Source organism: Panthera uncia (genome assembly GCF_023721935.1).
Source record: "Panthera uncia isolate 11264 chromosome A3 unlocalized genomic scaffold, Puncia_PCG_1.0 HiC_scaffold_11, whole genome shotgun sequence".
Lineage (NCBI taxonomy): Eukaryota > Metazoa > Chordata > Mammalia > Carnivora > Felidae > Panthera > Panthera uncia.
The window spans coordinates 71,334,493-71,361,476 of record NW_026057578.1 but is presented as its reverse complement, the minus strand read 5'-3'; the positions used below and the strand labels follow the sequence as shown (position 1 = coordinate 71,361,476).

General features: G+C 39.8%; 1 protein-coding gene across 3 annotated transcripts in view; it reads right to left on the bottom strand.

The window, feature by feature from the left end:
• Positions 1-26,984, bottom strand: part of SPTBN1 (spectrin beta, non-erythrocytic 1) — a 199,180-nt gene that overhangs the window by 138,980 nt on the left and 33,216 nt on the right. For all 3 annotated transcript variants that reach the window (XM_049650248.1, XM_049650244.1, XM_049650245.1), the window contains exon 2: positions 4,879-5,073. In XM_049650248.1, the coding sequence (XP_049506205.1) occupies positions 4,879-5,026 (148 nt within the window). In that variant the 5' untranslated portion in view covers positions 5,027-5,073. The remainder of the gene's footprint in view (positions 1-4,878; positions 5,074-26,984) is intronic.

Below are 26,984 nucleotides of genomic sequence, written 5' to 3'. Positions count from 1 at the left end.
AAGCTAACAATTCAAGAGACCCCCTCTCCACCTAACTTGTGTGAGGGGGAAACTTTCAGATGAAGGTTTTCTCTACTGTAAGAAAGAGCTGCTATTTTCAACCCCACCAGGAGATTCTCTAGGTGGATTATGAAGACAGCAGTGCTCAGCTCCTGATGCTTTCACTAGTGTTTTCCTCTGATGTTTCAGATACTAAAGAACGGGAGGGGGGTGCTGAGTGACTGAGAGATGAATCAGACTAATTTTCAAGCAAAAAAAGTCTAAGGAGAATGGAAATATTCAAAGCTCCCTGGGCAATGGAAGTGACCCAACTCCAGACTCTTTCATCTTTGTGATGATAAACTGGCACTTGACAAGTGACTGCAGGCCTGATTCCTACATTTTTAAAACATGGCCACGTTCCACACCATACCAGGGAAGCCATCTCCCCTATGAAATATCTTACTGAGTCTGATACAACTCTGACACCAACTGGGTGTCCCAGACTATGATTCAACTCTGACACTAAATGCTTGGAGTTAGCGCTGACCCCCCAGCTTAAGGGATCTGTCCCACAAGACTGCCTCCACTTCAGATGCCAGTCACAGGCCCGAGACCACCATATTTCTGACTGAACAGCAGAAGTTCATCAGTTCCCATGAATACAACCCTCAGGTTCAAAAATTTACTAGGAGAACTCACAGAACTCCAGAAGATACTGATTTTGCTGGTTTATTATGAAGGACACAACTCAGAAACAGCCAAATGGAAGAGGTATGTAGCCAAGGTATTGGGGGGCAGAACTTCCATGGGGTGGGGGCAGAACTTCCATGGCCTCACAGGACACACCACACTTCCAACACACTGGTGTGTTCCCCAACTCAGAAGTTCTCCAAATCCAGTCATTTAGGAGTTTTTATGAAAGTCTCAATATGTAGACATGATTGATTAAATCATCATCCACTGAGATTAAATTCAATCTCCAGCTCCCCCTCTTTCCTGGAGGTTGGTGGATGGGGCTGAAAGTTCCCACCTTCTCATTATTTGGTCATTCCAGTGACCAGTCCCATCCTAACACTATCTAAAGGTTTCACCCTAAGTCACCTCCACTAGCATAAATCCAGGTGTGAGGAAGAAGGCTTTTTATGAATAACAAAAGACAGCAAATTCCAAGGGTTTTAGGAGTTCTGTGCCAGGAACTGAGTGCAAAGATAAAATTTATTTCTTATTATACCACAAAGTTAAAAACCAGAAGAGGATGAAGGCAAGTAAAACTGAAATTAAGAATGGTTTTTACAACTTGGAGGAAAAAAAAAATATACATCATATACATAATATATATTACCTATATGTAAAATATATAATATATATTACATATATAGCAGCTTAATAATAGAAAGGATCTGCGAACTGGGTAAAAACTAGTAGCAAGTAGTTTACCTCACCGTATTTTCTCAGAGAAAAGCCACCTAGTAAAGGACACAACCCAAGGTGGTTGTTACATTATCAATACAAGACACACTATCAATACAGCACACTATAAAAAGATGAATTCCTGCAGTAATGGCCTTTGTATAACACCTTGGAAATTCAGACTGAAATCTAGAGAAGACTCAATATGCAGAGCACTTAAGAGGGACAGGAAAAGAGGGACAGGAAACTTGGTATGCACATTTCTACTCACATTTCTAGTGCTCTAACCAAGATTTCCCACTTTAGAATGTGCATCTGTAACAGAAATCCTACAACAGCACTCTCTCACGCTGGACCTATCACTATACTACTTCCCCGTAAGGAACAGGAAGATATTTCTCTCCTCTCAAAATGAGGTGCCAGCCTTCCACACCACTCCCACATTAAAGTGTGTCTTTCAGATAGCTCTGTTGAGTTTGATACTTTAATTCTTACTAGACTTCAGCTGGGTCTAGATGAAATGGTCTCAGACGCCCAAGGAAATAGACTAAACATCAATACTCCACACCAGTCTGGAAATGTGATTCCCCAGACCAGCCACATCAGTATCACCTGTTAGAAATGCAAATTATCAAGCCCTATCCTGGACTTAATGATTCAGAAACTTGGGGGTTGGCCCAGCAATGAACAAGACGACCAGGTGATTCTGATGCATGCTCACATTCTAGAACCACTGTTCCAGACACTGCCGGACTGTTCTGTTACTCTTGTTTTCAGCATATAAGATTTCTTAGAGAGTTCAGAGATCTTTCTGTCCCACAGAAGTGGGAAGTCAGATAACAAGAAAATCTCCTCCAATACACAGATGGTTTTCCTGATATTTTCTGGATTCACTGAAAGCAATTTTTTTTCTATTTAACTTGGAGGCAACACGTTTTCTTTTCAATAACTTGTCATCGTTACTCATGGCTTCTTCTAGACCACAAGATGCATTCCTGAGCCTTTTAAAGATCTTTTTAAAAACAAGTTTCAATTACTCATTATTAATACTCTATACCAATATGCTTTGAATCATTTTGTATTTTACTGAATATAGAAAAATAGGTATACACTTTGGAGGCAGTCTGCCTTAGCCATTTACCAGCAGTGTGACCTTGGGCAAGCTAGTTAATCTCTCCATGCCTCAATTTCCTCATCTATACACTATAGATAATAATGTCTCTCATATATAGTTGTTATAGGATTAGCTGTTAATATATACAATGCATTTAGAACAGTGCCTGCACACAGTAAACACCAGGTTAAGTGCTTACTATCATTAACTATAGTAGTTCAGGGACCCAGATAGCATGGAAGAAAAGCCACCCTAGGAAGTTTAAGAAAACTGACCAATACTAAGTACAGCTGGAGATATCCTCCAGAACTGCAGGAAAGACCAGATACAAAAAGCAAGAACTGCTCTACAGTTGTAAATACATCTTCTTCTTTTTTTTTTTTAATTTTTTTAAGGTTTATTTATTTTTGAGAGAGAGAGAGGGAGACAGAGTGTGAGCAGGGGAGGGACAGAAAGAGAGAGGGAGATACAGAATCTGAAGCAGGCTCCAGGCTCCGAGCTGTCAGCACAGAGCCCCACCCGGGGATCAAATTCATGAGCTGTGAGAGCATGACCTGAGCCAAAGTCGGATGCTTAAAAGACTGAGCTACTCAGGCACCCCATATTATTCTTCTTAAAAGGGAGATAATACATAGTAGCCTAGAACCAGAAAGTAAATGATTCATGATCAAAGGTAACTGGCTACCCAAATCATACTAGTCTAAAGGCTTAAATGAAGATTCAAGAAAAAGAGGTAAGGGATTAAAGTACAAATCAATCCACTAGCACAAGCCAGCAGCAAGGTTTCCATAGGCTTCCATGTTAATGAATAAGCTAGAAAATAAAGCTTCAATTCTAGAGTGACTATCTGGTTAATCATTCATTTATGCACTCAATCAGGCAAGCTCAAGAAAGATCATTAAATCACCACCACTCAAGAGACAAATTATTCTAAGGCAACTGAATAACCTTCCTATAGCATTTAGTTAGCTATATTCCCAGCATCCATTTCCCTCCTCCTCCTTCCTGTTATATACCAAATTTTCTAGCCAAGGAGCTCAGATGGAACTGACCCCTCTCTGCCTCACCCCACAACCCCCACGCCAGAAGTACATCCTCATTAGCTAATGTCAATCAGCGTACCCTCTTCTCTGACTCCACTGGAAGAGAGATTCTAAGGAAGGCCCATGGCCCAAGTCATGATCGATCAGGTCAGTGAGACTGATCCTAGGACATGGTAGAAGTACTGGGGCAGCAGAGGTGCTCTTTTCTCCTGGGTATCCTTACAGACGGATCTGGGACCTGGGGCAGCCATCTGGGAACTATAAGGCCAAAAAATATAGAGAAGGAAACTGGGTCCTGTGCACACCATTTAAGCCCAGAAATAAGTCTTGCTTAAAGGCCAAATTTGCCTTCTATGTGATCAATACATTTTCTTTACCATTTAAACCACTTTGGGTTAGGTTTCCTTTTGCTTACAATCAAGAGAACTCTAAATGACACACGCATCATAAGCAAATTATACTATAAAGGTAAAAAGAAATGTGAGCTATATGAACAATTAACAGTAAACTTACCTGTTAAATCATGGCTATAATTTATGTGTCATGATTAAAGACATTCAGAAAAAAAGTCATAAACTTACTTCTCTCATTTAGAAACCATTTTATTTAAAATCTCAAAGTACAGATGCAAGACCTTAAATAGACTCCACTTTGACCCTTGGTTTACATATATTCAGTACTGCTGAATCCTGATGAAACCCTGATGAAACCCTTTCCTGATTTTCAGGGCAATTCAGGGCAAGACCACTACCCACCCCAACTAGGGTTAGGGTAAAAGTGTGTTCTAAGTATTCAACAGCACCAAGAGAGTTAGAAATCACAAAGGAAGGATGTGTTCCTGCTAATTTTAGTGAATTAATGGCAAACTTACCTGTTGTAGCATTAAATATGCCCTCACCACATTAACTTATTGCTCTTTACATCTAAAACCCTGGCATGTGATGCTAACTACTCTTGGTCAGTCAAAGTAAGAACTCTACTGTAACAAGTCAGGTCAACTAAAATATCACAGCAACTAAGCACACAGGATGATTTGTACATTTGTCTGAATACGGTACAATATGCTGCATTATTTTGAAATGTAAGAGGAGTCAAAAATAAAAGAATTCTTAATAACCTAGGGCAGCTTGAAAAAAAATCACTCAATCATTTTGGCCTTAAGATCGACAGTTCCCCAAATATGGACCTGGCTACCTTATACAACGGTCAACTCCTAGGACATGTTTAAGTAGAGGTGAGCTGACCTTCCTGTAGAAGAGACAGGGTGGGTGATTTTAAAGGGAACTATCAGGCCCCTGGGCTTCTGTCACAGGGCATGAGAAGACTTACCTGCCAGAGCCTTGATTCGGGACCGCTCAAAGAGCCTTGCAGAGCTGTTCTCATTGTCCCAGTCATCCACATCCCAGCGGTTGTTGACATCGCTGTACTGCTGTTGGATCTCAATGTTGTCATAGTCTGTGGCTACTGTGGTCGTCATCTTGAACTGTCTCAGCTGCTCCTCCACATCAGCTCCTTCTTACAGTTCTGTGAGAAAGAGCAAGAAAATCCTATTTAGAGGTCGAAAATGCTCTGTGCTCCCATGAAACCTACTGGGATAAAGGTAAAGTAGAATTGTAGAACAATTCCTACATGTCAAGAACAAGTTTCTGGGGTAAATCAATGCTGGTTTTGAACTTGAGCACTGCCTCATAACACGTGTGTGACCTTGGCTAGGTTATTTAACATCTCTGCGTCTCAGTTTCCCCAACCATTAAAGAGGAAAGATACTTTCCACGTTGTTCACAGGACTGAATGAGATGACACACACCCAACACAGGGTGAGTTTCTTCCCTCTTTGTAATGTTTAAGTTTTGCAGATTTAAAGTTTTATTTAAGAACTAAGATGAACACCTAGGGCTTCTGAATGAACTCATTTACTTCTACCGTGTACCACCATAAACCATAATCTCTTAGCTTCTCCTAGAAATTCATAAAATGTTATATAAGAGAACAGATCATTTCACCTAAATATCTCATTTTCATATCAGAACTAACAGATGCCTAAGATCAAATGAAATAGTAAATGTAAGGCACCAAGGACTGTTCCGGTGCATAGGAGAGGTTCAAACAATAATGACTGCAATTATTTATATCATTGTTATTTACAAATCCTATGACCAATACCCATTTCTCAGGGGCCCACCCAGGTCACAGTATTTTACAAGAACAAATAAGAACAAGAACCTAGGCCTCAACTTTTGGTCCACTGCTGTCTTCACTTTATCAAAATACCCTCAGATAATAATGAGAAATACATTCAGCTTATATAGCTTCTTCTCTCTTCAATACAACTATGATTCATCCACTGAACTAGAATGTACTTAGGACTTACTACGTGCTCAGCACTGTTTCAGATGCTAGGGATAACAGTAAACAAGATAAGGACTCAGTTCAGGGCACCTGGGTGGCTCAGTCAGTTGAGCCTCTGACTTCAGCTCAGGTCATGATCTTGCGGTGCGTGAGTTCAAGCCCCACATTGGGTTCTGTGCTGACGGCTCAGAGCCTGGAGCCTGCTTCAGATTCTGTGTCTCCCTCCCCCTCTCTCTGTCTCTCCCCACTCATGCTCTATCTCTCTCTGTCTCAAAAATAAATAAACATTAAAAAAAATTTAAAAAAAGATAAGGACTCAGCTCTAGTGAAGCATATGGCATAGGAGGAGCTGAACAAAAAGCACACAAGGCAAAATAGTTGAAAAAAAAATGAAAAGTGGAGTGATACAACACAGTCAATGATCAACCACACTGTATTATAAACCTCAAAGTTGCTAAGAGACTAGATCTTATTATTCACATCACACACACACACACACACGGTAATTATATCACGTGACAGAGATGTTAGCTAATGCTACAGTGGTGATCATGTTGCAATACACATATATATCAAGTCAACATGTTGTATACCTTCAACTTATATAATATTATACATCACTTATATCTCAATTTAAAAAAGAAAGAGAGGGGTGCCTGTGTGGCTCAGTCAGTTAACAGTCTGACTCTTGATTTTGGCTCAGGTCATGAACTCAAGGTTTGTGAGTTCAAGCCCCATGTCTGCTTGGGATTCTCTCTCTCCCTCTCTCTCGGCACAATGCCCCTGCCCCCTCCCCTCAAAAATGAATGAATAAACCTTAAAAAGAGAGAGAGAGAAAATTTTGAGACTACTTGAGATTTGGTGGTCAGGAAAGTCCTCTCTGAGTCAGTATTTAAAATGAGATCTCAGTGTCAAAAAGGAACGAGTCATGCCCAGATCAGGAGCAACAGCATCCCAGGCAAAGGAGAGACTTTATGTTGAGAAGCAGGATAGCTTGTTGGGAGGAAATGAAGAGCTCAATGACCCAAATAATGACCCATCTTTGCTCAAACACAAACATTTGGATGGGAGTAAAATCCTGGATTCCCATCAGGTAGACATAATCAATTCCAACAATATAAACTTATCAGTAATTTTAAGACTTACATTAGCAACATATTTAACCACGTTTTATAAAAACATAAAAAAAATTATAGAAAATTAAGCCAATAAGTATATTCTATTGATCTTACTGTTTGTTGCTTTTCACATTGAGTCATAAACCCCTTAAAAAAAATCAATAATGTCATGTACCATTTGACCTTGGAAGATGGTTAATTTTCATAACTATGTTAATACCAAAGACTTTCGTAAAATTCAGCCTTGGAGGATGCCATCTCTATGGGGGAAAAATGTGAAAGTGCTATGAATTACAAATTTGTGAAAGCAGAGAAAGTGCAATTCAACCCAACCCATGGTGAAATCTAAACACTACATACCTCTCCAGATTTGTGCTGGCTATTTGGTGCCACCTGCTGACCAATGAGAACAAGCCACACCACGGCCTCTAGGGCAGCTAACAACCTGTGCTCCATCCCACCACACCTGACTCCTGAGTAAGCCCAACTGCAATCCTTTCCCCTATGCAACCCTCTTCCTACCAATGACTTATCCCAAATTCAGCGACTGCTTTCCAGAAATTTCTCAACAAGCGTTAATCCTCCTCTAAGCTTTAAATAAGTCATTCAAAGCACATAAGTACGTCTTGTCCTAAAAATTCTTCTTTAATGGTGTTCTTTAATAACGTAATTTTCCCTTAAGACAAAGCAATGTGGGAAGCAAAAGCTCCTACTAGTCTGTGTACAAAAGAAATATTGATGCTATCACTTAATTCTTTTTTTTTCAATTGGTTCACTTGAGTGTCTAAGAACTTGGACATCAGGATCACTTTTTTCTTTAACATTTTCCATCTGTCCTAAGATAATATCTTTATCAAACAGCTGATTTTTCATAATGATGGAAGATGGAAGCTTCCCCCTCCCCCCGCCCCCTGCACCAGGGCAATGTTAAAATGAAACATCCCAAACCCCAAAGGGCCACAGTAAAAGGGTGTTTCTAGGTTTTCAAAAACAACAACAGAGTAACCTGAGGATAAAGGGAAAGTCAGAGTCAAGGAAAGATGTGGATGAGTATGCCCATGACATGTGGATTCCAGAAAGCTCAGCACACTATAAACATTATTATCCCCCAGCCTATTTCAACAAGTGCCAGTGGAGGTGTCTCTAGTAGGTTATCTATAAAGGGCTAGATTTTCCTAAGGTGCTATCAGCCATGTGACCCCACAGCCAGTGAAGTAATCTGTATTTCTTAAATGGCTGTGGGGAGATTAGGAGGAGAGAAGAAAGGAGAGCTGGCCATCTTGGAACTCTGCCTAGTGGGTCCACCATTTGGAAAGCCTGAGATGGCTATATAAGGTTGGCATGAAACAAGACACTCTCCCCTCCCAGAAAAGGTTCCTCCCTGCCGCTATGGGCTCAAGTAAGGGCCTGGATTCTCACTTGATCACCACAGCAGGAACTCATTAAATAATCCTCAAATGAATAAAAATCAATAATATACTGGGTGCAATAAGTAATACCCATGTTTTTGTAGCTAGGTTTGGGAAGATGGGTAAAAGTACATACCCACTTTCCCAGCCATGAGAGAGAGAGAGAGAGAGAGAAAGAGAGAGAGAGAGAGAGAGAGAGAGAGAGAGAGAGAGAGACAACAAGGAATATATAAGAAAATGTCGAGACTTCTCAACAACGTTACTCTTCTGTAACCCTACATCCTATGAACTGGTATTTTCCAAAAGATACAAAAAAAATTCCAAAAGCTCATCATTTTCTGCTTCAATAAGAAGACAATAATTTTATTTCTTTAAACTGGCAGACCAGTTTAGATCTAGATCTAGATCTAGAAGGCAAAGAGGTTCCTACAGCTCTTGCATATACCACTATAAGGTCACAACCATCAAGAAAAAATCCAGAACATTACCATTCCAAGTTTTAGTAGTATTCTATTAGTTCACCTCTTTATTGATTAAAATTCTGTAAGTCAGCATCTCTCAAAGCCCAGAAGGAAAATACCATATCTGTTAACTTTCCGAGATGCCAAATCTGTTTTCCATGTGACACAGGTATTAGATAAATGTACAGGTTTTTGTTTCTTATGGTTATCTCCAAGTTTCCTTCTACTGCCCTCTTCTGTTACTGTACAAAATCTCCCTTGGTGATGTTACCCACTCCCCAAGCTTTGGCTCCTTCCCTATGTTGACTGCTGCTCCCTGGACAGCTAAGTGCTAAAGATCACCAGGTCAGTGTCTAAAACTAAACCCCTAGTTCCTTCCTGCAGACCCTGTTTCCCTTCCATCACTCCCTCACTAAATGGCACCTTCCTTTCTTCCAGGTACCTCACCTTGCAGTCCCCATCTCCCCCTCTCCTCCCATCTTCAGCCCCCAAGGCTGCTGGTACCCCCTGAAAATCCCAAGAGTTAGCTTAAGCAACAGTTTCCTCTTTTTCCAGCAACTCACCTCCAATTTTAACCCCTAACCCTTTCCCCTACATTGCCACCAGAGGGAACTTTCTCAAATGTAAGTCCAATCATTTCATTCCTGTGACTAAACCCACCAATGTTCACCCCTTCAAATAATGCCCAGGAACCTCTGAAGAGAAATGTGACTCTTCATGAGGGAGCTCTGACCAGCTCTCCAGCCTGGTTTCAATATTACTGTTCTAAGCTCTTGTAGCTCCTGAGAAAAAAAGTCAAGCTCTTGACTTACCAACAGGCTACCTGGAAACAGCTTTCTCCTCTTCCCACAAATCCTAGCTTAGGTATCACTTCATCCACGAAGCTATCTCTTATCAGTTACCACCATTAGCCCCTCGTCTGAATTAAGACCACCTTAGATAAGCCTGCATAAGCCTGGGAGGGTGCTCCCAGACACCTTATACACCACTGACATATCACTTACCATACCATTATAAGACTGTTTCAAAATTACAAAACTTCTAGTTACTTACTGTTAATAGGCCATAGGCTCTCAAGGTCACGTTCCCATCTTACTGTCCCTTATATCTTCTCAACTCTTAGTGAGTGCGTGGAAACATTAAGTGCTTGCTAATTATTTATTTGTGGCTGGCTGGGTGGGTGGGAGACTGGTAGAAGGAGGTCTGGAAGGTGAGGCAGATGTCACCTTCTTGACAGAGGCAATGTCAATTCAAGCTGCCATGCTAGTACCATCTCATCAGTCACAAAGGCCAAAATACATACTATTCTGAGCTATACAGATCTTCTAGGCATTCTGCTTTTAAGGAAGTCACAATTTTAGACTAGGCTGTTAATAAACATGAACAGATTTAATAAGGTACTTCCCCATGTACATTTTGAAATTTATGTTTCCCTTTTTAATTTAGTTTTTACCCACTAAAAGAATTTATTTTTTGTCTGAACTATCAGATTTTACAAAGTAACAAGTAGAGAATAAGTGGGATTTTCACTGGTAACACATACACATACATACACACACACACACACACCCCTCCTTAATACTCAATTTTTAAAATTTTATTTGAGAGAGAGAGACAGAGAGAGAGAGAGAGACAGAGAGAGAGAGAGAGAGAAAGAAAGAGAAGGGCAGAGGGAGAGGAAAGAGAATCTTAAGTAGGCTCCATGCTGAGCTTCAATGTGGGGCTTGATCCCATGACCCTGGGATCATGACCTGAGCCGAAATCAAGAGTTGGATGATCAGGGGAATGAGCCACCCAGGTGCCCCTTTAATGCCCAATTTTATATTAAATGCTCTAATAAATTAAATGAAAATGAAAAAAGGTAACTAACAGTTGCCAATTCTTTTTGAAGATGAAAACCATATGCTAACAATTATTTTGGCAGAATCCACAGACTCAAATGTTCTGCAAACACTAAAAACCCTCCCACTTTACTCCTAAAAGAGTTGACAAAGCATACAATGGATTTCTGGTATGCTATCTTTAAAAACAATTCTGCTCAGGTACTTTGAAGAGACAAAACTGTGTGTCTGACAATTTCCAGGAAGAGACCCAGGAGAGTTCTGCCTCCATCCTCTCAACTATAAAACATCCACAGGAAGTAAGGCAGTCACACCCTGTTTGCAATGTGCCCATTGAGTCATTCTGCAGCATGAATAAAACAGCCAACAAAAAAGGAGTATCTGCAAGAAACCACATCTAGAACCAAAGTGAAGGATAAACCCAGCTAACCTATTGTTATTCAGGTTCATGGAGTTAATTTCACAATAAGGCCCAAGACATCATCTTAAGTATTCAGAGTTCTCTGCTCACAAAACTAAGACATAAATGATAAGTTACAGTGTGATAGCTAACAAAGTCACATACCCAGTTCCAGTCCTTTATAGAAGTATCATTCATTTCCTTTTTTTTTTTTTAAATAAGCTCTATGCCCAACATTGGGCTTGAACTCATAACCTTGAGATCAAGAGTCATGCTCTACCAACTGAGCCAGCCAGCCGCCCCAGTATCATTCACTTTTAAAATGACCAGTTTTGGGAATGCAAGCTGGTGCAGCCACTCTGGAAAACAGTATGGAGGTTCCTCAAAAAACTAAAAATAGAACTACCCTAAGACCCAGCAATTGCACTACTAGGCATTTATCCACAGGATACAGGTGTGCTGTTTTGAAGAGACACATGCACCCCCATGTTTATAGCAGCACTATCAACAATAGCCAAAGTATGAAAAGAGCCCAAATGTCCACTGATGGATGAATGGATTAGGAAGATGTGGTATGTGTATGTGTGTGTGTGTGTGTGTGTGTGTGTGTGTGTGTATACACACACACACACACACACACACACACACACACACACAATGGAGTATTACTCAGCAATCAAAAAGAATGAAATCTTGCCATTTGCAAATATGTGGATGGAACTGGAGGGTATTATGCTAAGTGAAATTAGTCAGAGAAAGACAAAAATCATATGACTTCACTCATATGAGGACCCTAAGAGACAAAACAGACAAACATAAGGGAAGGGAAATAAAAATAATATAAAAACAGGGAGAAGGACAAAACAGAAGAGACTCATAAACATGGAGAACAAACTGAGGGTTACTGGAGGAGTTGTGGGAGGGGGGATGGGCTAAATGGGTAAGGGGCACTAAGGAATCTACTCCTGAAATCATTGTTGCACTATATGCTAATTTGGATGTAAATTTTTAAAAATAAAATATAAAATAAAAAAATAAAAATAAATAAAATGACCAGTTTACTTGCTGCTTTACAGGAATACACCAACTATACAAAAAGCATGATTCAGTTATACAAACAAACAATTCATAGAATCAGGCCATTTTGAGAGGGAGGTATGCTCAGATACCTGTTTAATAACTACCCGTCATTAACAAAGGTGGTCTTCAAATACTCTATACTAACTTCTGTCTGTTTTATTTATCAGTGACAGAATAGGTTAAAATCTTCCACTGTGAGTGGATTTATCAGATTTTCCTTATAATTCCCTGGATACATATAAATACAAATCATATCTATTTTGTCTTCTTGGTGGGCTAATAACATGGAAGTAGTCCATTTTCTCCCTAGTCACACATTAACTCTACTTCTTTGATAGTAATATTTACCTGGTATATTTTTTCCATTCCACTCTTACCTTCTATAGTCATTTTGTTTTAGGTTTTAGTTATGCCTATTTTCTTTTTTTTTTTTAATTTTTTTAAGTTTATTCATTTTTGAGAGAGAGAAACAGAGTATGAGCAGGGGAGGGGTAGAGAGAGAGGGAGACACAGAATCCGAAGCAGGCTCCAGGCTCTGAGCTGTCAGCACAGAGCCTGACGCGGGGCTCGAACACACGGACCGTGAGATCATGACCTGAGCTGACGTCGGACACTCAACCGACTGTGCCACCCAGGCGCCCCCCCCCCTTTTTTTTTTTAAATTTTTTTTAAGCCTCTTATTTTTAAAATCTAATCAAAGAGTTTCTGTCACTTTGTGGACAAATATAATCCATTTATGTTTATTAGGATTACAGCCATATATGACATTTCAACCAACTTGTTTTCTATCTTAATTAAAGAAATGGGGAACTGGGGCCCAAAGAGTTAAACAACTGGACCATGTCACAGCTGTGAGCCCAACATCTATAGTATCTTTGTCACCCCTGAATCCTGAGCCATAACTCAATCTAATTTTTAAAATGCAGAGAGCTGACGAGTTTAACAACCAAAGAAAATGCTAATAATACTTAAAATAGCTTAATTTTCATGCTGGCTTACTTTATGTGAGCATAGTGTTTTACTTACTTTTTCATTCAGTCCTTCCCAGGAAACCTTTAAAGAGCTTTTTATTTTTTTTATTTATTTTTGGGCCCAGGAAACCTTTGAGGAAGATATCATTATTAGTCCTACTTTATTATTTATTTATTTTTTTAAAAGTAATCTCTACACCCAACATGGGGCTTGAACTCACAACCCCAAGATCAAGAGTTGCATGCTCTACTGATTGAGCCAGCCAGGCACCCCTATGAGCCCTATGAATAAACTAAGGCTTTGCTCCAGGTAGCAGAGCAAGGAAAAGAAGAAGCCAAGGGGATCTGAACCCAGTATATAGGACTCCATAGCCCATGTTTTAAATGAATAACTTAGCCAACATTTTGAAGCACAAACCTTTAATAGTGGTCTATATAAAAAAAAAATCTAATGGACTCAAGGTTCTTAAATAAATTAGGAAATAGATTAGCCCTCTTCAAAGTCTAATTACTGCTTAAGGCAGCAAGTGACCTAAATGGGCCTCCAAAATTGTGCATTCTCAATGGAGGTGATATTCCTCCCAAAGAGTGAAAATTCATTTTGGGAATGGGGGGAAAATACTCTTTCCAATGTTAAGTACAGAGATATGGAGTATTTGTAGTATTAAAATTTCATGGATGGAAGATTAGGGGGAAAAATGTCTAAAAGACTCCTGGTAGAGAACAGGAATAATGAAAAAAAGGTTAAAAAGCACCATCCAAGCTAAGAGAAAACATGTATCACTTTTACGTAAATGAAGACCTGAAGGCAGCCACAGAAGACAGGAAGACGAAGAACAATTTTTTTTTTTTGTAGAAAGGATTAGAATTTCATATACCAAAGGTCCTATTCATCATGTTTCTGATATAAAAATTCACAGTGGGCTACTCTTCCCAAACACTAATGTATGTGCTTTAGAGAAATGATGATGGTTAAGCCACCTTCTCCCTACAACATTCTAAGAGTAAAAAGCACCTATTACAAACCTTCTGCTATAGACTGAATGTGTCCCCCTAACAATTCACATTAAATTGTAATGCCCAATATGGTGTACTGGGAGGTGGGGTTTGAGGGAGGTGATTATAGAACAGACACAGAGTGTAACCTCACTCATTCTTCCAGGAGAGGTTACAGAAATGTGATAGCCATCTATAAACTAGGAAGTGGGTCCTCATCAGACACCAAATCTGCCAGCACCCTGATCTTGGACCTTCCAGGCTCCACAACCATGAGAAATAAATGTCTGTGTTTATCTATGGTATTTTTTTTTTTATAGCAGCTCAAAGGGACTTCATTTCCAATATTTAGAAATAATCTCTTTCCTACACAAGTAAAAGATGCCCCCAAAAGGCTGATGCTTAGTTTTACGAACAAAGTCCTAGGAACAAATTTTATTTTTTAACATGGGCACGTGAAGCCAGGCTCTACTATTTGGAGGAGGAAATTTCCTTTCCTTATTGTAAAGGAAATTAATTATTTTAAAACATTTCACTAGCAAACAATACATTGACCATAATTCATTTTATCTTAAAGCAATCTATTTAAAAAATCCATCACTATGGCTTAACAATTTACATTACACAATGACCAAGAACAGATTTCTACAACAAGGAGGAGTATAATGTAGGGGGTGGAAACAAGGCATTGCTGTGACCTTCCTCTATTTTATAGGGTAAGCTGCACAAAAACCAGTGGAATTATAAACAGAATTATTATTTGACCGTTTTAAATGAAAGGAAAATTCTTAATACACTGAATAGAAATTTATCCTCTTTTACTATTTGTAAATGAAATTTTTAAACAAAGTACCTAATTTATTTTCTCTGCCTATGATATCACCCAATTCTAAATATAAATCTGCAAGCCCTGAAAGTTTTTTTAGACTAGCTTTATTTTGAAAACAGATCTAGACTAAGATTTTTTATTTTGAAAACAAAAGATTTTTTATTTAGAAAGAAAGCTTTTGCAATGTCTACCTAATATGCCTCAAAATCACTTAACTTGAATCAAACAAAAAAAATAATACAATAATTTCTACTAAACATATGGCTATCTTTATCGGCAGCTAAAGACCAAACTTCTTTTTGTCTCCTTACAGAGAGAAGCAATTAAAACTGAAATCATTAACTCAATGAATGCAGACCTAACACCACGATCTGATATGATAGCCAGTGTGGGATTTCTGAGCCATTAGAAGTAACTATTTTGGTCTTACTCTTATTCCCAGACAGTTTTAAATTACATTAGAATATAGGCCTAATGGCACTGCTGCCAAAGTGCTGATCCTGAATTTCAGTAAGTTTGGCATTTCACTGCCTTATTTGAGAAATTTCCTAAGTCAGTATCATGTGCGCCTAACCGGAACAATAGAGGAGCAGTAATGTGCTTTCTATTTGGAAAGCAGTTTTCCTTCTAGAGTAGCCCATTGCCAAAATCCTCTGCAAATCTATCAAGCGAAAATGAGTACCTCTATTTCCTGGAATAGTGATCAAATGAAGGAAATATATAAAATGGCAATGAAAAACAACACTATGGGAAATGATGAATGAGGCACACATACCCTAAGCTCCACGAGGGCCAGGATCCTCTCTGTTCTGCTTATTTTTATACCGCCAACACCAGCATCAGACTTAAGCCACAGCAGGTGCTCAAAAACAATTATGAATTAAAATGGCAGGTGCCAGGAGCAGTGTTAACTCCAGAGCAATTCTGAAACACAATGCTTTTTTCTGCCTAAATCATATGTATCTTGGATCCCAATAAAATTCTCATTGTTACATATGTGAGAATCTTCTCTTCACTCAGTTTCATTTAGAAAAGGAACAGTTTTTACGAGAAGTTTGCTTTCAAATGTTACAAAATAAGACAGATCATATTTGAATAGGAATGGAGCAATCACTAATTTCACAATCTCATTTGGGATAAATAAATACATGTATCTTAATACGTAATGTTTTAAGAATAATTTCCCTTTGCAAAATGACCAAAACCCTAGGCTTGTCTAATACCCAAATTTCCAAAGGTTTAAATATCTCTAGTTAAGTTTTCTCAGAGAGAAGTTCAAACAATTTTCGTTGCTCAGGTTAATACTTTGGCAACAAGCCTTTCCCCTATGTATGCCTGGTGAATGTTTCCCAAAGCTACTTAGAAATCTGTAACCTTTCATATGAACAAAATGAGTAAAGGTTGGGCTATGATACTTGAAAAGGAGAATTGACATTAATTTCAGAAAATAACATTCAAATAATTGCCGTTTTAATATGATCAAACCTCTATTACTAAAATTTGTTTAGAACTGATCAATTTGAAAAACTTTAAAAAAAATAACAACGTTTAACAATTAATACAGGCTGAACTCCATTAGAATTCTGCACATTACTTTCAAAAGCTTGATTCCAAAGGAGCTCGGTATCAACCTTGGTAACAAAGGTCAGTTAAAGTAAATGTGGAGATCCATTTTGGATTTCTAGGATATTTAAACGTTGATATATGAGAAAAAGGAGTCACAGTGTTTGAAATGTTCCCTCAAGTTCAGAATGACAGAGAAACTCTCTGATATATAACTAAGAGCATGCATTTCATCATAGGAGACCAAACACAAGTACATCTACCACAGGGCCAGACCCTAACCTGACCGACTGAGTCAGCTCAGCACCCCACACCAAACTTCTCACAAAGGCCAAGATTAAAGCATGGCCTACCCAAAGCTACAGGGGCATGGGCCTGCAATTCAAATTTGCTATTGCTCAAATCACTTCAAAATGAAAATAAGGTCTCAGCTGGTGAAGTCCTTAATCAGGTTCAAGAGCAAAGGAAACCAGCAACTTTCCTTGTTCCCCCCAACAGCAGAAAATAGGCTTAAAAGAACAAGAACTAGAGCATCCAGAGCATTCCCTTTAAAAGCTCCCTATTGATATGATTTTGGAAACTGCATTTTTGAACTCCTCGCCTGAACAAAATCAAGCCTAGACTTTTATCTCCTTGAAATATGTTATTAATAAACCAGTTTTCTACTTCCCAAAATACCTACAACATAACATGCACTTTGTTTTTCCTGCTTCCAAATGCTTTCAAATACGTTAGTTACTTCTTTTGCCAAACTCAGCAACAGAGTGAAGAATGAACAGGATGGTAGGGTAAATTAGAGAACTGGAGGCAATAAATCCTGTTAGCATTCTATGATCCTGTGCAGAGAGAAAATCAGGGGGCAGAAAATCAGGGGGTGGCTGGATATTTAGGGATGTCTGAGTGAACTCTGACGCTGTCTTTCCTGCCATCAAACGCTAATGCCGATTCGAAAAGATTCCTCTAATTAAGGGAAGCTTACTAATCTCATTATCAACAGAGCTACTATCTCTCAGTAACTCGTGATTTTAAAGACTGGGACAACAGAACCAGGTCGGCCTAAACATTACTTTCTCTAGGAAGGCTCTTCTGAAGCTCCCAGTCCCAACCCATGGCCTCCTATTATATGCTCTTGTTGGTATCTTTTCCTCATGGCACATACCTATAGCGTTTAAGTAATTACATGTGTAATTATTTGTTAAATAACTATCTCACCTTCTATACTATACTCTCCATGAGTTGGGCATTTCTCTCTTTTTCATCAATGTATCCGTAGATATAATACCTAGCACATAGCAGATAATAAACATTTAATAAATAAACTTAAAAAATTTTTTTCACCTTCCACGAGTATAAGCACTTTCCCTATGAAATCTGCTGTATCAAGAAAAAAAAAATGTCCATGTATTGAATGGTAAATTTTTTCAAATGAAAGAAAAACTCAAACAAAACCTGAATAAACTCCTAAATGATCAAGAATTATCTGCATAATTTTACTATATTTACATTAAAACTTTTAACGTCCCTGACTGACCAAGAAGAAAAACTTCAAATGACAACTTCAACTTTAAATTACAGAGGTTAATTTCCTCAGTAAAAACTGCATTGTCAGCTGAAGAGCCATAGTCAAAGGGTGCCAAGTCAAAGATGAAAAGTGTGGTGGGTCAGGTCCATAACCCAGGGCCCAGACAGAAAGTATACCTAGAAACCTCAGAAAGTATACTTAGCACAGTGAAGGACATCGGACAAAGAAGAGACTCAAAACTGTTCAAAAACACAATCGGTACTCCATTTTAAGTACCCAAAGTTGGAAGAGGTGAAAACTGACAGCACTCCAAAGAAAATGTGGCAAGCTCAGGGGCACCTGGGTGGTGCAGTCGGTTGAGGGTCCGACTCTTGGTTTCGGCTCAGGTCATAATCTCACAGTTCATGAGTTCCAGCCCCACATCGGGCTCTGCACTGATGGCGTGGATTCTGTTGTGATTCAGATTCTGTCCCTCCTTCTCTCTGCCCTCCCCCACTTGTGCACTCAGGCGCATGCTCTCTCTCTCTCTCAAATAAATAATTAAACTTAAAAAAAAGATTTTTAGAAAATGTGGTAAGCTCAACATGAAGTGCCAGCAAAAGACAGTACAAACATGGGTGGCTTGGTTGTTAGAAATGAAGTCATCACCCCAGGGCACTGACCAACTCTAGAGTGCTGAGAAGTGGGTAGCCAGGTTGGAAGACACCTGGAAGTCCAGGCCCAGGAGCCAGGACCTCACAGGGGAACAAGTCTTAGAGGGACATTCGGCATCTACCCTTAAGAAGAGCTTCAGGAGCTCTCATGTGGGCACTGGCACAAACTCCTTGGCAGACAGGGAGCAACAAATTCATAGTGACTCAGGGTTAGAAGGCACTTTCTAACAACTAGAGCTCTCCAAAAAATGCAGAGGGTTGGCCAGAGAGCAGGGAGCTCACCTTATCACCAGCAGTTCACACAGGGTGGGGGAAGTACCATATGACAGGGAAGCTACAGAGGAAACCAAGTACTGTGTGGGAAGCTGGGCTACATGAATGCTAAGATCCCTTCCAACCAGCAGGCCCCTAGGATTTGGTTAACCACAAAGTATTTACCATTCTTACAACCAGTACACTGTAGTAATAGTACAGTACTCAAAACTTAGTTCCCAAGGTATGCACGATACTCTCTCTTGGATGGGGCTTAAAGGATATTTCAAGAGAATGACTTTTCCATTCCTATTTTTAACATGATCTCTCTTACCTTAATTATAGCCATTCTTTGTGTTTCCATATAAGGAAAGTATTTGCATTCTCTTTAAAACAAAAGTATTCTTCTGCAAACATTTATAAATATTTTCATTGAGTTGCACAACCCCAGTAGAAAAAAAAAAGTGGCAAACAGTTTTGAAACTGGTTTTTACTTTTTTTTTTTTTTTAAGAGAGAGTGTGAGAAGGGAAGAGAGGCAGTGGGAAGAGAGAGAGAGAGAGAGAGAGAGAGAGAGAGAGAAGAGCAAGAGAGAATACCAAGCAGGCTCCATAGTCAATGCAGAGCCTGATGAGGGGCTAGATCCCATGACCCTGGGTTCATGACCTGGGCTGAAATCAAGAGTTGGATGCTCAATTGACTAAGCCACCCAGGCTTAGTCATTTTGATGAAAACATTAAAGTGCACCACTGAAAATATTTATCAAAACAATTATTTTATTAGGCAACTTTATACTTTTATTAATACCATAATGTACCAAGTAAAACCTATGTTCATTAAAAAAAACCTTTATTTAATTAGAAAATACTGCCTATGCTGGCATAACATCTCTGTGACCCAAAGCATATTATTGAGTCTGGGACGGTTCTTTGCAAAATGTAGAGACATTCCTGATACCTAAATATATGTATAAAAGTTTTTATTTAATAAAGTCAGAATGTCAGAATATAAAACAGCTTGTGCTTCATAAACCCTCTGTTTATACTGCTTAAATGAAAACCTCTCTTTGCTTCTTCAGTTTTGGGAGAAGGGTGCTGCATTTCAAATGGATTCCTTAAGAAAATTACTCTGTGATCCCCCTGATCAGATTTTAAATTCATCAGTCCCACCTACTGTACTTAAAAGTCAATGGACACATATCCAGTATCCAGAATTGGTCATTTTCCAGCTAAGTCCTGACATAACGAGGGTGACAAACCAGATCAAATAACCAAGGTACCAAATCAGCTAGAGAACTGGTTTTGCTATGGCTGTTTTAAATGCAGTTCCTAGATGTGTCCTTTTCTCACCCGTTTTCTAGAGGCAGATCACGACTGCACCATAACATTTCTGAAAAAAGTGAATACATTTGGAAGCATTAAGAAAGTGTGGGAAAACTTCACTGTAATCATACTCAGCTGAAGAATTAGTCATTTAGCAGCTTTTCTGCCAGAAGTTGGCTGGTTTTGCTTTCTGGTGATGTACGTGTGTTTTTGATACTGCCATTTTGCTCAAAAAGGGTTGATATGTTCAAAGACTAGGAATGAGACACCTGTTTGTGAGAGCAAGGATCAAAATGGTGACTTACAAGAGTGGTCATTGCCATACTTATGGAGATTTCTTGCCTGTAAGCCTTGGATACTTTTAAATTCTGCTAAATCCCTCAGACCCTCCAGGGGGAAGGAGTAGGCAGCCAGTGTCAGAGATTTCTTTAAAACACATCTTGCCTCACTGGAAGACAACAGGGAGGGTATTGATCTGCTTAGTTTGCTCTGACTGCAAAGGCACTAAGCAGGTGGGCAGAGACCCCTCACATTATGGAAGGCAGCCAATGGTTTACACAGTCTACTAAAAACTAGCCAAGTTCCCATGAGATCCTTCTATCTTCAAATGGAGCATGCAAAGAAATGGAGTATAAGACATCAGAATGGAGACTCCAGTCTTGGGGGCAGGTGAGACTGGTTGACCAGGATCCAAAAATGCCTTTTTGTTTTTTAATTAATCAGCTCAGTAAAGTATGCTCTACAGGGCAAGAAGATTTTTTTAACTTAGCAATCGCTGACCAGAAGACTAAAACATACCCCACTGTTAAAACCCCTCTCCGTGTAAAATCTAGAGTGACTACTGTGCCAGGAAATATGCCAGCTACACAGCCAGGGAGTATCAGTGTTCCTCTTGCCTCATGACCACAGAGGGAACACGGCAGTGACATCAAGTGCATTCTCCTTGAGATGAGCTGGCTGACGTACTAGCTCAGGAGTCTGTGCAGAGGTCTCTCTTCATTCCTAATGAGGACAAAGCCAATCAGCATTGGTCCTCTTCAATGAGACTGCTCACCACTCCCACACACTCTAGGAACCTCCCTCAAGAAGTTCCAGAAAGTTCCTGCTAGCCAGCTCCACAGGCTTTACAAATGAAGAAGGAGGAGACCCTCCCCCTTGCTTTCAGTGTACATTCCAAGAAGAAAACACACACACACACACACACACACACACACACACACACACAGCAAAGCATGAGTTTACCTTTGGTTTTGCAATGAGATAGATTTTTCATTAACACATTTCTGTCTGACTTCAGACTAAGTCCATTAATCTTTATGTACAGAACTTTGCAGAAAAAGCAGGCTGGGAGCCTGCATGCATACAAGTCCCAGACCCAAAAGGTATTCTCTGAAGTGAATATTTATTTCATTTCCTCTAAATAGCAGGAGGGATCTTGCATCTCTGCCATGCCTCTGTTGCCAGAAATAGCAACGTCAGGAGCAGCCCTCTCTGATGTAAACCAACTCCTCATGGAGGAGGGGCAGGCAGGTACAGCTAGACCATTCTATCAGCCTGACCATCCCACAGCGCTAAATTGATGCCAGCTGTCCATTACTGTCTACATTCCTTAGGTCTCTGGAACCTGCTCCTGACAAGAATAACAAACCTTCACCATCAGCTTCCAGATGATAGCAGAGGTGAGGCCTTCAGGGCTAAAAAGCAGAAAACCACCAGCTTGCCCATCACAGCTACTGTCTCTCATGGAGAGGAGGGGGGTATTTCAGAGGCCGGTGAGTGTCTTTTAGATAAGAGATGAATGAATTTTCTGATTCATGTCCTGAAAGAAAAATGCATTTTTATTTTCTTCATTTCTCCAAGTTTTACATTTGGAAATGGATGCTGTCATGTTACAACAATCAACAGCAGGTCTGGAAATGAACCAAAGCCCTTTAATCCAGTCTTGCTTTAAAATGCAAGTGGTTTTCAATCAAACATTCCAAAATATGCTAATGATCACCTGCAGCACAAATTTTCAGGGAGCTGTAAACACTTAACCAAAAATGTGATCAAATTTTTCTCAAAAGTCTCTATGCACAAAAGTCACTCCATATCTCAGCTTCCTCTTGTCTCACAACTCCCCAGCCCCTCCGTTGTACTCTCCTCTCTTCAGAAGCTTCATCTCCCACGTAGGCTGCGCCACAGGTGCCCTGTGCTGGGCCAGGGGGCAAGCCAGGTTACCACCCTCCACTGTGCACAGACCTGACCAAGTGGCCAGCAGAAGTAGGCAGGTAAAGAGAGCATTTTTAGACAAAGCCTCCAACACAAAAAGTCATAGACCAATTCAGAGTCCAGGGGTCCAATCCCTCTCTTTGATGCTGCAGACCTGTACCTTACTGTCCAGCCAGGTTAGCACTTAATTGCTTTAAACTACCCTTAATGGATACAGGTAGCATTAGGAATTGTCAGTTATCCAGAACACTGCCTAAATAATCTCTACTATTTCCTAGAGAATAGTAATAGAGAAAGAGGCTTCTAAGATATGCAAACATGACCAGCTATACCAAAGACTCTTTCGTGGTAAACAGCAACTGGTCTGGAAGCTGCCATCTCATTTTAGCTAATTGCAAACCTATTTGTTTCTGGAAAAAACAGAACAAAACAAAACAAAAAACAAAACAGAGAACCTGAGGCAGTTTATCATGCCTCTCACTGAGGAATGTGGTAGCTCCAGTGGGAAATAGAGGGCAGTTTCTACTTGGATGAAAGGACAGGCTGATCAACGCTTCATCCTCCTTAATGGGGTCCTACCCTCTGTAGCAGCTTGGCTGGGCTCTCCATAGGGGCCAGACGCCCAGGAGATCACCAGAAATCCAGAATCAGAGACTGTGACATCCCTTCCGGAAGCCAATTATCCCATGTTTATGTCAGTCCCAGAAGGGGCCTTAGGACAAGTCACCTCAAGGTTCAGGGCCTCAGTTTCCCCGTCTGTAAAGAGAGAGGTCCAGACTGGAACAGCAGTTTCCAGCCACACATCACAATCCCTCACGGTAATTCTGTGACTTAATTAGGCTCAGATGTGGGTGGGCATCGGGACCTTTAAAACTAAGGGCTGAGATTTACTGATCAAATAGAGGCCCTTCCCGCCTAAAGGAAACAAAAGCCTTCCTAAGCCTCAAACGCTAGGGAAATCATCTGCATTCCTCCCCACTTAGGGTGGTGGATGGAGAGGAAAAAGGTGAGCTCATCACAGCGTTAGGCAAGTCTGTCAGAGAAAGGGGCATCTCCAGCCAGCCCCGTCCTGAGAACACCTGATAAACACTGATGTTGCAGCCTGCTTGAATATTCTAGGAAGTTTCCAGTCAGTTCTAAAATTTGGACACTGTATTTGGGATTTAGATGTTCTTCCCTCTTGCTGCCTGAAACATGAGTCTCACAATAAAGCATCTTTAACGAAAATTTTGTGGTTATTTAAGTCTTTAGCTAACAAATGAGACTCCTTGTCATTTGTTTTCTTTTAAAACAAAGAACAACTGGCTAAAACATTCATTCATTCCCTCATTTTTAGTCTATTATAGACCACAGAAAAGTACAAAACAAATTCTAAGAAATGAACAATTAACATAACAAAAAGTCAAAAGAATTATAATACCAAGATGCCAAAAATACTGATTACATTTAAATTACTATTTGCTCTTTCATCTGGAAAACATATTCTCCATTGGAAAGTACCCAGTATAACAGCTGCATTGCTTTTTCAACTTTCACAAACACTCTCAAAGTTAGCCAAACTCTGTGTTGGCTGCTGTCCAGGGTTTTATTGTTATGTACTATTAGTTCATAGTGAGAAATGTGGGCTAAGGAAAAGAGAAGGTGAAGGAACAACAGGGCTTCATAATCATGTGCAGATGTGAATGTTCCCAAAGGTTTATCTGCCAGAAAATGCCCCATATTACTTCTATTACCTGTAGCCTTTATTAGTTTAATTAGATAATTACAAATGTTGTGTTTTTAGGACATCATTTAGAGACTTAACTTTAAACAATTTTTCTTCTGTCAGTGGCTGACATTTTAATACTTTTCGTATGTAAAGCAAACCGGTCCATTCTCTTCCCCTCCCTCTACTTTTTAGCAAGTGCTGAAAGCGAATCGAGAGGCAAACCAACAGTCAACCTGCCTTCATATGTCCACTTGTTGTCAAATCAATTATGGTTCAAAAGCCTCTCACTTTTAGTAGTTTATAAATGTTGGGACTTTATATTATTATTTTTTTAAGTTTATACAAACCAATGTAGTGACAATGACATGGTCCAGCAGAGACTTTTCAATCTCATGAATCGGTTAAGTTAAACAACCAACCAAAAAAAATGGAGCAACCAACAAGGGTTTTGACTTTTATTTCGTTAAGAATAAAAATTAAAACAAACCCCAAACTACTAAATCATATTGCCACTATCTTATAAATAAGATCCCAAATAGGAGAAGGATCATCATCTGAGAATTGAGACATCAATCCTTTACATAAGAGAACACACAGTAACCTCACATCCGGGTTCATGAAGCAGGAAATGAGCGGCTCAGGTCACACCTGGCCCCACAGGTGCAATGGGAAGCATGAGTCAGCAGTAAGAAGATGAGAGCTGAAAGCCCAACTCGCCAGCCAGGAGCGGGCACAGCCGCTGCAAGTTTCTGAGTCTACACCGAAACACTTATTCACCATACACTTCTATAGTCCTATCCCGTTCTAAAGTTCCATATCCATCAGATGAGAATACTCTGCTAGAACGGTACCTATTTCATTAGGATGAGGAATAAAAACAAGGTCTCTTTTGTCCCACAATGTTTATCTCCAGCACCCAGCATAGCACTTGGCAAAAAGTAAGCACTCATCTCCATAGTATTTAAAGGGTTTTAAGAAAATTGCACTGATCATTGATGCTTGGGAGCTTCTTGAAAGAAAATACAATGTGGATCGGGCTTTAATTTTTAACTTTATAGAGGTAGGTATATTTGCATCATTTAACACATACATAGCTGTGTGTGCTGGCCTAAGCCTCAAATAACCTTTATGAGGTAGGGACTATTATCTTTTGTATTTTATGGATGAGAAAATTATGGCACAGGTCAAAGGTCAAAGCTAGTGGAGTTGGGATTTGAACCCAAGTAGTCCAGATTGTGAGTCTACTATCCTATGCCATCCAGTATGGTTGCAACAAGCCACATGTGGCTATTTAAATTTAAATAAAATTAAATAAAATTTAAAATTCAACTCCTCAGTCCTAGCCATATGCACATGTGGATCATGGCTACAGTATTGAACAGCACAAACAGAGAATACTTTCATCACTGCAGAAAGCCCCAATGGAGGCACCAATCTATGCTCTTCGGCAAAATTCTATTGCTGCCTCCTTGATTTCGGTTTAGCTCCAGACCTAAGGTCCCATCTCCAGGCCTAACCTAACCTAATAAAACAACACAAAGGGTTTTTCCAATAGGGACTCTAACACCTTCTCTTTAAGCAAAAATACATAAAAGCAAGTTGACAGCAGCATGACTCTTGATGAATGTCTTCAACAAGAAAGCCAACCAGAAACTCTGTTTTTTTTCCCTTGTTATTCTCAACTCTTCTCTTGGCAGGATGTTTGCAGAATGGTCTCTGGCTGTAAACTCACTGGCACACACTTGCACCTGTCCTGCTGTGAAAGACTGAAACCCTGTATTTATGGATTTTGTAAGCAGAGTTCAGCCAGAGGGTAGCCATTCCCAAAATTCAGTTCTCAAAATATTTACAGATATTTTTCAAAATGAACCACAGAAGGTTCTTTCTGTAACATAAGAAAGTTCTTGATATCAAGGCAGCCTTTAAGTTCTATGTCTTGGAGAAGGATTCATGGTAAGCTGCCATGAAGGTGGGGGGGTTGGGTGGGGAGGTGTTACGATTTCTGCAAATTCCCGAAATAGTTACACCTTTAAGAAAAAGGCAGTTGTGAAAGTTCAATCACCCTAAGAACAGTAACACACTGAATCCTTGTTCAATACAACATCCGAATCCACAAGGACTTGATGGAAGATGAAACCCTGGAGAGGTAAATTCCGGTAGGACAAAAGTCAAGTCCTAGCACCAACAGCCATAACAATAAAGAGGTAAAGAGAAAACTTATAGGGTGGAGCGAGTCTCATGGGAAGAGGAAAGGTACTCAAGTGGGCTTACACGCGGGCTGGAGAAACCAAACATATTCATAGCTCTGCTATGGCTGGACTTCCCAGTTGTAAAATTCTGCTTCTGCATCTGTTAAATGAAAGATATTCATCATTCCTCTTCCTTCTTCTCCTACTTATTTTCAGAAAACCCTAGAGGGTTCCCCACAGAAACTTCAGGGTTTCCTTGAAAGGACATGCGTTCTCTGGGTCAAAAGAGGACTAGTTTCTCCGGCACTACAGAAAACAGAGGAAGCCAGGTATGCTGGCTCCTCATGGAGAGCCAAATACCCACAACCAAGAGCTCAAAGTGGACACAGATGTTGGATCCTCATGTTCCACACTATATGTTTACCCCTATTTACTCAGCACCTATTTCTGTAAACACATGCCCAAATCATCATCTCCAATAGCTGAGCAATTTTCTACAGTATGGATATGCTATAATCTATTTAACCAAGTCCCTATAAGACACAACTTAGGAGACAACTATG